At 49.6% G+C, this 13922-nt stretch overlaps 1 protein-coding gene across 1 annotated transcript in view; it reads left to right on the top strand.

The window, feature by feature from the left end:
• The first annotated feature begins 6705 nt into the window (after nt 1–6705).
• Nucleotides 6706–13922, top strand: part of CEACAM19 (CEA cell adhesion molecule 19) — a 17105-nt gene continuing 9888 nt past the window's right edge. The window contains exons 1-2 of the mRNA XM_052656659.1: nt 6706–6760; nt 7495–7863. Coding sequence (XP_052512619.1) covers nt 6706–6760; nt 7495–7863 — 424 coding nt within the window. The remainder of the gene's footprint in view (nt 6761–7494; nt 7864–13922) is intronic.

Below are 13922 nucleotides of genomic sequence, written 5' to 3' on the forward strand. Positions count from 1 at the left end.
TGCCACCTGGGGAGCTCAGTTAAAGCATAAAATAAAAGAAAGTGTTGGTGGGTCAGTCATGCCTGACTCTTTCCAACCCCATGGACTGCAGCCTGCCAGGCTCCTCTGTCCATGGGATTTCCCAGACAGGAATACTGGAGTGAATCACTATTCCCTTCTGTAGGGGATCTTCCTGACTCAGGGCTCCAGCCCAGGGCTCCCACATTGCAGGCAGATTCTTTACCATCTGAGCCAGCAGGGAAGCCCAGGGCAGACTTTATTTAGGGAGGTGGGGTCATCACCTTAGGTATAGGGAGCATCTGCCAAGAGGCGAGGGACTGGACCCAATTCCAAATCCAGTGTCGGCACGTGGGGATTCATAGCCAAGGAGCAGGCTGGGAGTCGGTGGATGGAAACCAACTAAGAGGTGGGGATAGGGAGGGAGATCTCAGTGGGGCTCCTGGGTGCAAAAGCCTTTCTGTGTCCCCCATTTCTTGATTACAGGAAAGATGCTTCATTCAGCCTCCCTGACCTTCCCAGAGTTCCAAGAGCAGGTTCAAACAGCTGCTATCATTATTAGGGAGAGGAGAGGGTTCAGAGAGAGCTTCCCTGGTGGCTCAGACGGTAAAAGCGTCTGTCCGCAATGCGGGAGACCTGGGTTCGATTCCTGGCTAGAGAAGGAAATGGCATTCCACTCCAGCACTCTTGCCTGGAAAATCCCATGGACGGAGGAGCCTGATAGGCACAGTCCATGGGGTCGCAAAGAGTCGGACACGACTGAGCGACTTCACTTCACTTCACTTCAGGGTTCAGAGACAAGGGAGGAACAGTCAAGAGAAATAATACACTTGGGGCAGGGTCCTGGTTCACCCTCAAGGGATACACATAAACAATATCTTTGAGTTGTTTTGCACACACTGAAACCCCCACTAGATGGGAGAGGTTAAGGGGTGTGCTGCCCACAAGGACATAGACTCCAGACCGGTTGGCACCAGAAGGTTGATGATGCTGACTCCCGCTTACCTCACCACCAACCAATCAGAAGACTCTCCATGAAGTAATCGTGCCCTCTATGAACCATGATTATAAAACTCCTCACCAGAGTTCCCCGGTGGTTCAGTGGTTAGGACTTCATGTATCAACTGCGGGGGACACGGGCTCTATCCCTAGTGGGGGAACTAAGATCCCATGTGCCACGTGGCATGGCTAAAAGTAATAATGACGATAAATTAGGGGCTTCCCTGGTGGCTCAGTGATCAAGAATCCTCCTGGCAATGCAGGAGATGTGGGTTCGATTGCTAATCCAGGAAGATCCCACTTGCCGAGGATCAGCTAAGCCCGTGCACCGCAACTATTAAGCCTGTGCTGTAGAGCCCAGGAGCCACGACTAGTGAGCCTCCCCCCCCCCCACCCCGTGCCAAAAGTCCTGAAGCCTGAGCGCCCTAGAGCCCGTGCTCTGCAACAAGAGAAGCCGACTGCAATGAGAAGCCCGTGCCCCGCAAGTGGAGAGCAGCCCCCACTCACCACAGCTAGAGAAAAACCCATGCAGCACCCAAGACCAAGCACAGCCCAAAATAAATAATAGTAACTTATGTTAACAATCATAATAAATAAATTTTAAACATATGTTAAAATAAAACTCTTCACATCCCCCTGCAGGTTGGGACACAGTTTCAAGGTCATTAGTCCCCTGTCATCCCCTTACCTGGCAAAACAAGAAAACTGTTCTTTTCTACTTCTCCCAAAACTGTGTCTCTGAGATTTAGTTCGGCAGAGGGGTACAGAGGCTGGATTCAGCTTCAGTAGCTTCAAAGGTAAGAAAGAATTTAGCTATGCCGACCTAACAGGATTCTTCCTGGATCAGATATCACCTGGGGGGTGGGGGCGGTGAAGGAAGAAGAACCCAATCAAATATCAAAGGAAGGCAGTTCTGGCTGAACTGATTTAGAAGGATTCTTGCTCAAAATGGACAAGGCCAAGATGAACAACAGAAGTCAAACATCAATTCTAGCTGGGAAAAAGTTCAAGAAAGCTTAAGCAGAGTTCAGTCAATGAGAGGATCTCTGTCAGTGTATGAAAATATAACAGTGGGGGTGCTTCAGGCTCCAACAGCAGAAATCCCCTCTCGCCTCTCCCACCCCCACCCCAGACTCCCCAGGCTGAGGTTAAAAACAAAGAACTGGATTGCCTAGTTCAACTCCAGGTACTACGTGGGGGTGTTCAGCTCTGCTTCTCTGCTGTTTCCTCTGTTTTCCTCCACATACTGGCTCTCATCCTCAGGCTGGTGCCAAGGTGGCTGCTGCATTCCGGCCATCACAGCCAAACAACTGTGGCGAGAAGCAGCTCACTCCACTCGGGGAGAGCTTCCCCAGGAGCCTCCCCTCAGCTCTGATTGGCCAGCACTACCCACTGCTCAACCAATCCCTGGCCAGAGAATGGGACCACCTGGGAGTGAGGCAGGAGAGAGATGGGCTCTAGGCCAGGCATTTGCAATTATCCTCCTGTTTACGTTTCCTGGGGAAACAGGCAGGCAGGTTGTAGGCTAGACATTTACAATAAGCCTCCTGTTTGCACTTTGAGGTAGAAATAACAACCGGAACAGGATAAATAACTGGACTTTGTCTCCTGTGGACACTTTAAGATAACAGTCACGGCAGGGACAGAGACAGGCTAAATTATGTTTGAGTAAAAGATCAAGAGGTCACACGTTTCCCATCCTTGGGGCAAGGGAGACACAGCACGTGTGCGGAAAGAATCCTTGGGGGGTTAAAAAGAGGAGGCACCAAACCATAATAGGCGATGCCAAGGCCCTCCATAGAGGGGATGAAACCCATCTTGGAGAAAGCTGCACATCCTTGTTGGGGAGGGTCCTAGGGCAGGTCAGGTGTGAAAAAAGAAATCAAATAATTGGCCAAAGGTAAACAAAGACCCCACCCACTCCAGTACTCTTGCCTGGAAAATCCCATGGATGGAGGAGCCTGGAAGGCTGCAGTCCATGGGGTCCCTGAGGGTCGGACACGACTGAGCGACTTCCCTTTCACTTTTCACTTTCATGCATTGGAGAAGGAAATGGCAACCCACTCCAGTGTTCTTGCCTGGAGAATCCCAGGGACGGGGGAGCCTGGTGGGCTGCCGTCTACGGGGTCGCACAGAGTCAAACACGACTGAAGTGACTTAGCACACATGCATGAAGACCCAGAAGAACTGCACTGTATACTGTGGTCCTCCCCGTTAGTGGGGGAAGCCCGTACCCTTTCTCTCCAGGGGTGCCCCTCTGCCTTGCTTCTGTCTTAACTAAACAAACTGTTTCTCTGTGCGCTCTCCCACTTGTTCTATGCCTCCAATAATAAACCTTGCATGTGTTTTCACAGTTTTTGCCTCCTTAAAACATTCTTGCTTTCAAATGGAAGCGAGAGACAGGGAAATTCTGCTTCTAGCCTCTAGCCCTTTGTGATCTGGTGGCTAGGATTCCTGGTTTTCACCCAGGTTGCTGCTGCTGCTGCTGCTGCTGCTAAGTCACTTCAGTTGTGTCCGACTCTATGCGACCCCATAGACGGCAGCCCACCAGGCTCCCCCGTCCCTGGGATTCTCCAGGCAAGAACACTGGAGTGAATTGCCATTTCCTTCTCCAGTGCATGAAAGTGAAAAGTGAAAGTGAAGTTGCTCAGTTGTGTCCGACCCTCAGTGACCCCATGGACTGCAGCCTACCAGGGTCCTCGGCCCATGAGATTTTCCAGGCCCCCAGGTTACCCAGGTTCAATTCCTGGGCAGGGAACTAAGATATCGCTTCAAATCACCACTTACTGCTGCCTCTCTGAGATTAGGAGGCTTGAACCAGCCAGGACCTGCTTTCTGGGGCTGGTGAAAAGCCAGGATGAAGACTACAGGATGGAGGATGGAACTAACATCTGGTATTAACAGCGACCAGTTTCCCTGGCAGCTCGGCGTTAAAGAATCCGCCTGCTAATGCAGGAGATGCAGGTTCGATGCCCAGATCAGGAAGATCCCCTGGAAAAGGAAATGGCAACTCACGTGGGCTACACTCCATGGGGTCACACAGAATTGGACACAACTGAGCGACTAAACAACAACGACAATTAACAGTGATTCTCTCTGGGCAGTTGGAAGCTGGCTGAATTTTACTCTCTTCCTTTTAAGTTCATTCTGTCTAAATGTTCTAAATAAACCTTGACTTTCCTTTTAGTAGTTGTAAGAGGAATCAAAGTCATTAGGTGAGAGGGAGGCAGGAAGGAAGGAGGGAAAGAGGGAGGGGAAGAAAGGGAGAGAGGAGCTTTAGGAACTGGAAACTCTAGAATAACTGGTTTTGCTTGGTGCCCTGCCTCTCCCTCTCCCAGCTCAGAGAACCTTTGCTCCTGAGGTTTAACAGGGAAAATTCATCAGAATCCCTGTGGCCCCTAAACTCCACTTCTGCTGTGCTCCAAATTCCTACCAGAATGAGACTGGTCTGGGCAATCTGATTGCAGCCCAAGATTGGGGCAACAACCTTGGAAATAAAGGCTGGATTTGCAACAAACCCTCTGAGGCAGATGGAGAGAACAAACCTCAAAACAGCAGCAAAAGATCCTGAAAGAACTCTGGCAAGGAACACAACCAGGAACACCGCCTCAAGGCCTTCCAGGCTGTAGAGACCGTTTGGGAGACGAGGATTGAAAACACCTCCAGGGAAACACACTTCCCACGAGCAGGTCACAAATCTGGGAGGCAGGGCAAGTCCATAGACAAGTTGCATAATAATTACAAATAACGGGCATTTACTGGCCCCTGCCTGCAAAGTCTCCTTACTCCTCCCAACAGCCCCATAAGTAAGGGTGTTTGCACCATCCTCCAGAGGAGGAAACCAAAGTTCCAAGAGGTGAACTCTTGCGCCCAAGATCCCATAACCAAGTGGTGGCAAAGCTGGGCTGAGAGCCAGGCTCAGCCACTCACAGCAGGGCAGTCCTGGAGTCTACAGATGTTCAGACATCTGGACCATGCCCGCCTTGAGACAGTTCAAAGTCAAGATTTCTTTCCTGTCCCAACCTAAGGACTCTGGGATTTTCCTGGTGCTCCAGTGGTTAAGACTCAGTGCTGACAATGCTAGGGGCTCGAGTTCAATCCCTGGTCAGGGAACTAAGATCCCACGTGCCATGCAGCGCTGCCAAAAGATTTTAAAAGAAGAAGAAGAAAAAGGAGAAGAAAGAAAAGTGTTCCAACCTGGGGACTCTGGAAGATGCCAATCTCTGAAGTGTGTCCAACACACACACACACACACATACACAATACACACACATACACACATACACACACACACACACACTGCTACGTGATGCATGGGACCCTGACTTGGTGTTCTCTCCTCCTACAAGACAAGAAATCTCACCTGGCATCAACCCCGTCAGATCCCTAGGTGTGCGCTGTCCCATAGAAGTTTCTCTGACGATGATGGAAATGTCCTGTACCCATGCTCTCAAGTGTGGTTGCCACTGGCCACATGGGGCTGTTGAGCACTTGAAAGTGGCTATTTCGAGGAACTAGGTTTTCTAAGGCATTACATTTCAATTAATTTAAATTTATATAAATAGCCTTAGGTGGCTATGGTCATAGCACAATCCTGGACCCTCCAGCACCCAGGTCATGCCCCAACAGAGCTCAAAATTACACTTGGCCCTCCTACTTCTCCAGCTTCACCCCCCAACACACACCTCCTCCCTGCTCGGCCCTCCATTCTTCCAGGATTTTGCTGACTCCTCAGTGCACCTCGAGGGCTGTCTCAGCCTCCATGCCTTTTGCCTATGCTGTTTACACTGCCTGGTATACCTTTCCCCAATCCATCCCACTGCATTCCTCCTCCTACTCTAGGTCTCAGCACAGACATCCCCTCCTCCAGGAAGTCCGCCCTGCCTCTCTGGCTGAGTAAGGCATTCCCTCAGGTTCTCCTGGGCCCTGAGGCTCCTCCATCCCAGCATTAATGATCACTCTGTATCATCATTGTCTGGGGATGGGCCTCTCTCTCTCACACACACACACACGTGCATACACACACACAGAACTGTGAGCCCCGCTGTGGACCGAGGGCAGAGCAGGAGCCATCTCAGTCATCACCATGTTCTCAGCATCACTTGGCCCAGGGCTGGGCATAGTGTGTGCATGTTGGAATGAATGAACAGGGGGATGTTTTTGAACAACTATGCTAAGAGCTTCAGAGTGAGCCAGCCACAGGTCAGATTCCATCTCCACCTGCTGATTGACTTGCCTCTCTCCTTGAGCCTCAGTTTTCTCATTCCATGGAATGGAAAGTTATGCATGGTGGATATAGGATGAGATATTTGAACAAGGTATTACCTATTTCCTTGCCTGGCCCAGGGGGATTGCTCAATCCAAGGCTGCTGTGACTGTTGTTTTTGCTGTTATAATTACTGCCTTGCTACTGACAGGGAAGAAGAGATGTAAAGGGGTCAAGGGAGGAGTCTTGCTAGGAAGTTCCTCAGTCACCCTGGAAAACTGGTTCAGTCAGCTTCTGTGCAGATCATCCTTCATCTGAAGGAGCACAGGTGAGGCCTTCAGAGCTTATGGGAAAGGGGTACTAGGCTGGGCCAGCCTCAGCCATGACTCAGAGGCACCCCAGGATTCCCACTGAGTGGGCTCACTTCGGATAGCCAGGGCCCCACCTTCGGGCCCCCTCGGTGTCCAGTAGGTGGCCCCTTGGCATCTCTGTAGGACACCAAGATGGAGATTCCTGCTGGGTCCCAGCACGCCTTCCCCAGGAGCCTCCTGCTCTCAGGTAAGGAGGAAACGTACCCCCAGGGCTGAGGGGAGAAGGGGTTCTTAGCCCAGGGGCTGAGGTTTCCTCTTGAAAGAAGGGAAAGTTTGTCAGGGGAAGGGAAATTATGACATTAAGATGGGAGGGAGGAGCAGAAGAATCACAACCTCATCCCCATTTAACCTGTGGAGTTTTCTAGAATGTCAGGGCCACGAAGGCTGGAATTTACTTCTGCTTGATTCCCTGCTGAATTCCCAAGGCTTAGAAATCTAGAGAATTTTATTTTCTTTTATTATTGTTTTGGCTGTACCACGCAGCATATGGGATCTTAATTCCCTGACCAGGGGTTAAACCCACACCCTCTGCCTTGGAAGTCTTAACTATTGGACCACCAGGGAAGTCCATAAAGAATTTTAGACATATCATACATAACTGGTATTGTAGCATAAACAATATATTGGTTAAACAATTATTAGTTAGACAAATTAATAAATCAGTTCAGAGAGTCCATGTGTTTGGAGGCAGATCACATACCATCTCCAAGCCGAAAAACTTTCTGGACCGATGGGATGGCAGATCTGTGACATTCATACCTGGATTCCCACTCTTGCACCCAGAGCAGACATCACTAATCAATCCCAGTGCTGCTGCCAATGAGCAGCACTCAGAGCCTGCAGTTGAGGACAAATAAGGAGGAGAATGCTATGGTCCCTGCCTGACACTTCTGACCCCAGGCCTCCCCTGTAACCCCACAGCCTCCATCCTGGCCCTCTGGGTTCCCCAAGGCTCCTGGGCAGCCCTGCGCATCCAGAAGATTCCGGAGCAGCCTCAAATGAACCAGGACCTTCTGCTGTCTGTCCAGGGCATCCCAAACACCTTCCAGGACTTCAGCTGGTACCTGGGGGAGGAGGCCCATGGTGGCACAATGCTATTCACCTACATCCCCAAGCTACTACGACCCCAGAGGGATGGCAGTGCCATGAACCAGCGAGACATCGTTGGCTTCTCCAACGGCTCCATGCTGCTGCGTCACGCCCAGCCCAAAGACAGCGGCACCTATCAGGTAGCTGTCACCATCAACCCTTCCTGGACCATGCGGGCCAAGACTGAGGTCCAGGTGGTCGGTGAGTGTTGGGCACTGGGGGAAGAAGTGGGGAGGCTAATGCAACCTGAGCAGCCACCAAGCTCTGTGCAAACATTTGGTCCTCTTGTTCCTTCATGCAACATATATTGCCTGAGCATTTACTCAGTCCCAGCCCCGAAGCTGTCATTTAATCTTCTGGTGCATTAGCTAAGAACACATCTATTGAATGCTTACTTTGTGCCAGACACTGAGCCGGACCCTGGAGAATGCACCATTCATTTATTCTTCACATGCATGAATTCATGAAATGTGTATTGAGCACCTACTGTATGCCTAGTCTTGAGGGATCTATGTTCATAAGTCAAGAATTTATTGGGAATTCCCTGGCAGTCCAGTGGTTAGGACTTGGCACTTTCACTGTGGGGACCCAGGGTTGATCCCCGGTCAGGGAACTAAGATCCCACAAGCCTCACAGTACAGTTAAAAAAAAAAATGTGTTGATGAATCTACTCTGAGCAAAACAGAGATATGGTGGCAGATGACAGCAACAGCTAGTATTTCCTGGGTACTTGTTATGGATCAAAACCAGTTCTAAACAGCTGCCCCAGAACACAACTTCTCAATCTGGGCACTATTAACGTTTTGGACTGGCTATTTCTCTGTAGCAGAGGCTACAAGTTCCGTGCACTGACAAGTATTTAGCACCTTCCCTGGGCTCTAGTCACTAGATGCTAATAGAGCCCTCCCAGGAGAGACAACCAAAAATGTCTTCAGACATTGCCAAACGTCACCCCTGTTTGAGAACCACTGCTGCTGCTGCTAAGTGGCTTCAGTCGTGTCCGACTCTGTGCGACCCCTGTAGACGGCAGCCCATACCCTATATTAACTCATGTGTGTCTTTTCTCAGAACTCCATGAACGATTATGTGCCAAGTATATCTCAATAAAGCTGGGAGTGGAATGACAACTTTTCCAGGCAGACTTGGTCACTCACCATCTAGGTCCCCAGAGGACTCTGCTCATCCCCTTACCTTCCTGATTGCCCTCATGTGTTCTAATTTATCACCTTGAGAACTTGTTTTGTGCTAATTCCCTGGTGTTGCAGTGGTTACGACTCCTTGCTTCCACTGCAGAGGGCACAGGTTCGATCCCTGGTTGGGGAACTAAGATTTCACATGCGCATCAGAGCAGCCAAAAAAACAGAGCACAGAGTAAGAAAAATGGAACATACTTACCCTTTTATTTTCTGATTAATGCTTACTGAAGTATAGTTGCTTTACAATGTTGTGTCATTACTGTCCTTACTGTACAGAAAAGTGAATCAGCCATACATACATCCCCTCCCTTTTGAACTTCCTTCCCATTCAACTCACCATCAAGTAGAGTCCCTATACTATACTGTTAAATGACTTGTTATAGGTAAATGCCAGCTTTACCCATAATAACTCACTTAATCCTCACTGCAGCTCTGCCAAGTAGGTAACATTATTAGATCCATTTTACAGATGAGGAAACTGAGGCACAGAGAGGTTAGACTTGTCCAGTAAAAATAAATAAATAATGATGTGATCTAGAATAGGCTTTGCTGAGAAAGTAGGCAAAAGAAGGAAGGGAGTCCTGAAGATTTGTAGGGCAAGAGTTCCTGGTAGAGGGAATAACGTGTGCAAAGGCCTTGAGGTTAGACTAGTTTGGTGTGTTTAAAGTATAGACAGTTGGACTCCATAGCTAGAAGACAGTGAGCGAGGTGGGTGTAGGGAGGTGAGGTCTGAGAGGTAGACAGGGGCCAGGCTCATAGGCCACGGCAAGACTGACAAGAAGCCACAAGAGGGTTTAAGCAGGAGAGTGATCGGATTCACAGTTTAACCTATCCATCGGGCACAGGGCAGGTTGAATCTCTGTTTTATCCTGAAGGTTTGAGGCAGGGTATCAGGCAGCTCACCATCAAATCAGCAGCAGAGATGGGACTCGAATGCAGCGCCTCCTGAATTAGACACACACTGCCTCTGCAGGAGCTAAATTCTTCATTCACTCCTCCTTCAGCAAGCACCCGCTAAGAGCCACCTCCTCAAGGCCTCCTCTGTGTCTGGCCGGTACTGGGCAGTGCTGGGGACGGAGTGGTGACCGAGGCAGCCCTGACCTTCCCCTTCTAGGGCTCACAGCCCAGTGAGGGAGACAGATATTAACTTCATAATCACACACACATACAACAGAATCTTATGCACAGTGCAGGTACTTGGAAGGAAAGTGCAGGAATTATGAGATTGTAAAGAGGGGTGTCAGGGAGGTTGCCTGAAAAGATGATCCTTCAACAAAGTTTGAATGATGATCGACAGTTCTTTTTTTTTTTTTTTTTAACTACTTTTTGTTTTGGTTGCTCTGGGTCTTTGCTGTGGCATGCGCCATGTGGGATCTAGTTGCCTGACCAGGGATTGAACCCAGGCCCCCCACATTGGGAGCACAGAGTCTTAGTCACTGGAACCACCAGAAAAGTCCCCTGGAAGTTCTAATTAGGGAAGAAAGGAGCTCTGGAAGGTATATGGGCAGAGGGCTCAGCCTGTGCATTGGGCCTGGGGCAGGAAGCTACAGGGCTCATGAATTAGCTGGCAGGAGGCCAGCCTGGCTGAGACAGGGCAGTGAACGGGGGCATCCTAGGAGGCCAGCACTGCAGGATAAATCTGAGCCAAGGCCAGGGACTTCCCTGGTGGCTTAGACAGTAAAGGATCTGCCTGCAATGCAGGAGAACTGGGTTTGATCCCTGGGTTGGGAAGATCCCCTGGAGAAGAGAATGGCAACCCATTCCAGTCTTCTTGCCTGGAGAATTCCATGGACAGAGAAGCCTGGCAGGCTATACAGTTCATGAAGTCGTAAAGAGTCGGACCTGACTGAGCAACTAACACTTGGGTTGTAAGGCTAGATGCTCTCTCCAACTGACTCAGAGTGGGGGTGTCTTGTAGAACCCCAGAGGTCGCCCCTGGGATATGGGCTCTATATTAGGCCTGGGTTCACAGCTGCTTCTTCAGAGCCTAGAACAGGGCCAGTCACACTGTTGCATGAATGAATGGACCAGGCACCCAGCCTGGAGGGTGGGAAAGGAAGCTTTGCGGGAAAGCAGGTTCTCCCTCCCCCTCCAGAGGGTGCCATCTCTGGCCTCATCTCTGCTCCAGGGCTCCATTCTCTTCTCACAGCAAGGATTCCTACTAAGACACTACACAGGCTTCTTTGCGCATTCTGAGTCTTCTCTTCCAAGATGCAGAGATAGAGAGAAAGGGAGCTGGAGAGACAGACAGACAGAGAATCTGATTGGCCTTATCTGGCCCATGGGTCTGCTTCCCCTTGAGTCAAAGGCCCACCCCTTTTCCGAGGAGATGGGATCAAGTACAACAAACCAGAAGGGGAGCTGGGGATTGTGAGCCAGGACTCAACAGTCACTATCATTTTGTTCATCATCAATCTCCTACTGCCCAGAGCATGGCTTAGCACACATGATCAGCTTAAATATTTGCAACCCCATCTCTGATTTATGAGGCACTTACTACTTGCCGGCACCTCCAACTAAGTGCTTCGCCAACCTCACTTCATTCCATTCTCATAAGAACATTGCAGGTAGCCCTGGGATGGTCCCCATTTTACAGAAGGGTAAATGGAGGCCCAGAGTGGGCCCCAGAGCACGCCTCTGGGAAAGGGAGGAGCCAAGTGCACAGCCCTGGCCCTCCTGCCATGAGGTTCTTACATACGGACTCCCATGGAAGTACTGAGGGGTCCCCGTGGAGAAAGCAAGCAAAGGAGGTGGGGAATGGCCTTGATTTCAGAGGGCTGAGCATAGGGAGCAGGGAAGCCAGGCAGTTCAGCCCAGGGTAAAAAGAAGAGCAGAGGAAAAGGCAGAGGGAATTAGGGATAGGCTTGGTTGGGAGGGTCCTCATGTTAGGGTGGGTGTCCTCAGCCCTAGACATTTATATTGGAGGGCCCCAAATTCAGCCCCCCAACCTAGGTGGGAATGGAAATGGCCAACAGCACTTCTAGCATCCCAGGTAACTCACACACTCAATCTCTCTTCATCATGAGGGAGTTTGGCTGTAACAGAAGCCAACTCCGACTGGCATGTGCAGGAAGGTGTTTTTAGGGGTTTTTTTACATTTATCTTTTAAATTTATTTATTTGGCTGTGCCAGGTCTTAGTTGCATCACGTGTGATCTTCTAGTTCCAGTGTGTGGACCCTAGTTCCCTGACCAGGGATTGAACCCAAGCCCCCTGCATTGGGAGCTTAGCATCTTAGCCGCTAGACCACCAGGGAAGTTTAATAAAGCTTAGCATGTCTAAAAAAAAATACACATCAATTTATTTAAAACTCAGAAATAGACTCACAGGCATGAAAAACAAACATGGTTACCAAAGGGGATGAGGAGGGATAAATGAGGAATATGGGATACAGAGCATTATATATAAAATAGATAAACATTAGGGTTTACTGTATAGTGCAGGGAACCATTGGAGAAGGAAATGGCCACCCACTCCAGTATTCGAGCCCGGAGAATTCCACGGACAGAGGAGCTTGGCAGGCTACAGTCCATGGAGTCGGACATGACTGAGTGACTAACACTACCACAGGGAACCAAAGTCAGTATCCTGCAACAATTTACAATAAAAGAATCTGAAGCTATACAGCTAAAACTAGCCCAACGTTGTAAACCAACTATAGTTAAATTAAAAAAAAAAAAACTATTAAAAAATAAAATGAAAAAGGTAGTACATGTTCACAGGACCTTCCCGAGGCTAGAAACAAGAAACAAGGTATAAATAACTTGGTGGAACTGCTCTTACTGGAGTAGCCATTGCCCACATCTGGGCCCCTTGGGGCCCAGAACTCCTGCCTGAGGGCCCTTGGGAGGCTGCATTCATTCACGTATTCATTCAATGAGTATCAACATCAAGCACCTACTGTACGCCAGGCACTGAGTTTACAAAAGGCAAGTACAAAGATCACTGCTCTTGTGGAGTTTATCTGTCGGTGGACGTGCCGGCTCCAGCCTCACCATCACAGGCCCCACGTGGTACCTGCATCTGTGGCTTCACATGGATGCTTCTAACTCAGGGAGCCTGGCTCACATGACAGGTTCCCATGGAAAAAGAACCTAAGAAAGAGGGTCTCTGGCAGGACTCCCAAGACATATGACTCACAGAAACACAAGTGAAGGCTCAGGATGTATAGATACTATAAACCGTCCCCAGTTTACAGATGACAATACTGGGGCTCAGAGAGGAGAAGTCAGTTTCCTGAGGTCACACAGCCCACAAGCAACAGCAACTTGGCTCAAAAGTACAGAGGGGAGCCACAGTCCCAGAAACCTATTCATGAGGGTTTGGGGCCTCTGAGCAACTCTGCCTGGTTTCCTCAAAGTCTTCAGGCCCTTTGATATCCATGGGGATTAATTGTGGAGCCTGACTGCCCCTGATTGACCATGTACAGTGCGTTTCTCACACAGGTATCATCTATGCCCTCCCAACCATGGCATGACAATCCCCATTTTACAGATGGGAAAACTGAGGCACAATCTGAGTAACTTGTCTAGGTCACCCACATAGGGAGAAGCAGGTGCTGGACTGGAACCCGGGCTAGTTGGCTCCAGAGTCTATGCTTCTAGTTAGGTCTTGATTCTGCCAGAGTGTTAACAGCTATCATCGTTAACTAACTATATGAAGTCAAGAGTTTAGTCCTGACCCACAATGCAGTTACAGAATTAGACACAAAGCCTGCCCTTGAGGCCCTAGCTGAAACCAAAGCCCCCCCTGGCTCAGGGAGTTCTTTGCCACTCAGGATCAAGTTTGAGCTGCCAATAATGAAATTGAATTTGGTGCAAGCAAGACACCGCTTGAGAGTGGCCAGAGAATGGAGAAGGGAACTTGTACTCTAAAAGCCTCTTCCCTCTGAAGGGAGAGGAGTAGGGGGATTTTAAGGGTTAGGAAACAAACAGGGCATCAGGGCTCTAGGAAAGAGGTGGAGATTTCAGGGGCAGCCTTGGGCACGCGCAGTCACCCATGCTCCTTTGCACATAGCTCTAACTGAGCCTTTGCTGTTTTAGTCGTTAAGTCACCAAAGCCCACC

This window comes from Budorcas taxicolor, chromosome 18 (genome assembly GCF_023091745.1).
Source record: "Budorcas taxicolor isolate Tak-1 chromosome 18, Takin1.1, whole genome shotgun sequence".
Taxonomy (NCBI): Eukaryota; Metazoa; Chordata; class Mammalia; order Artiodactyla; family Bovidae; genus Budorcas; species Budorcas taxicolor.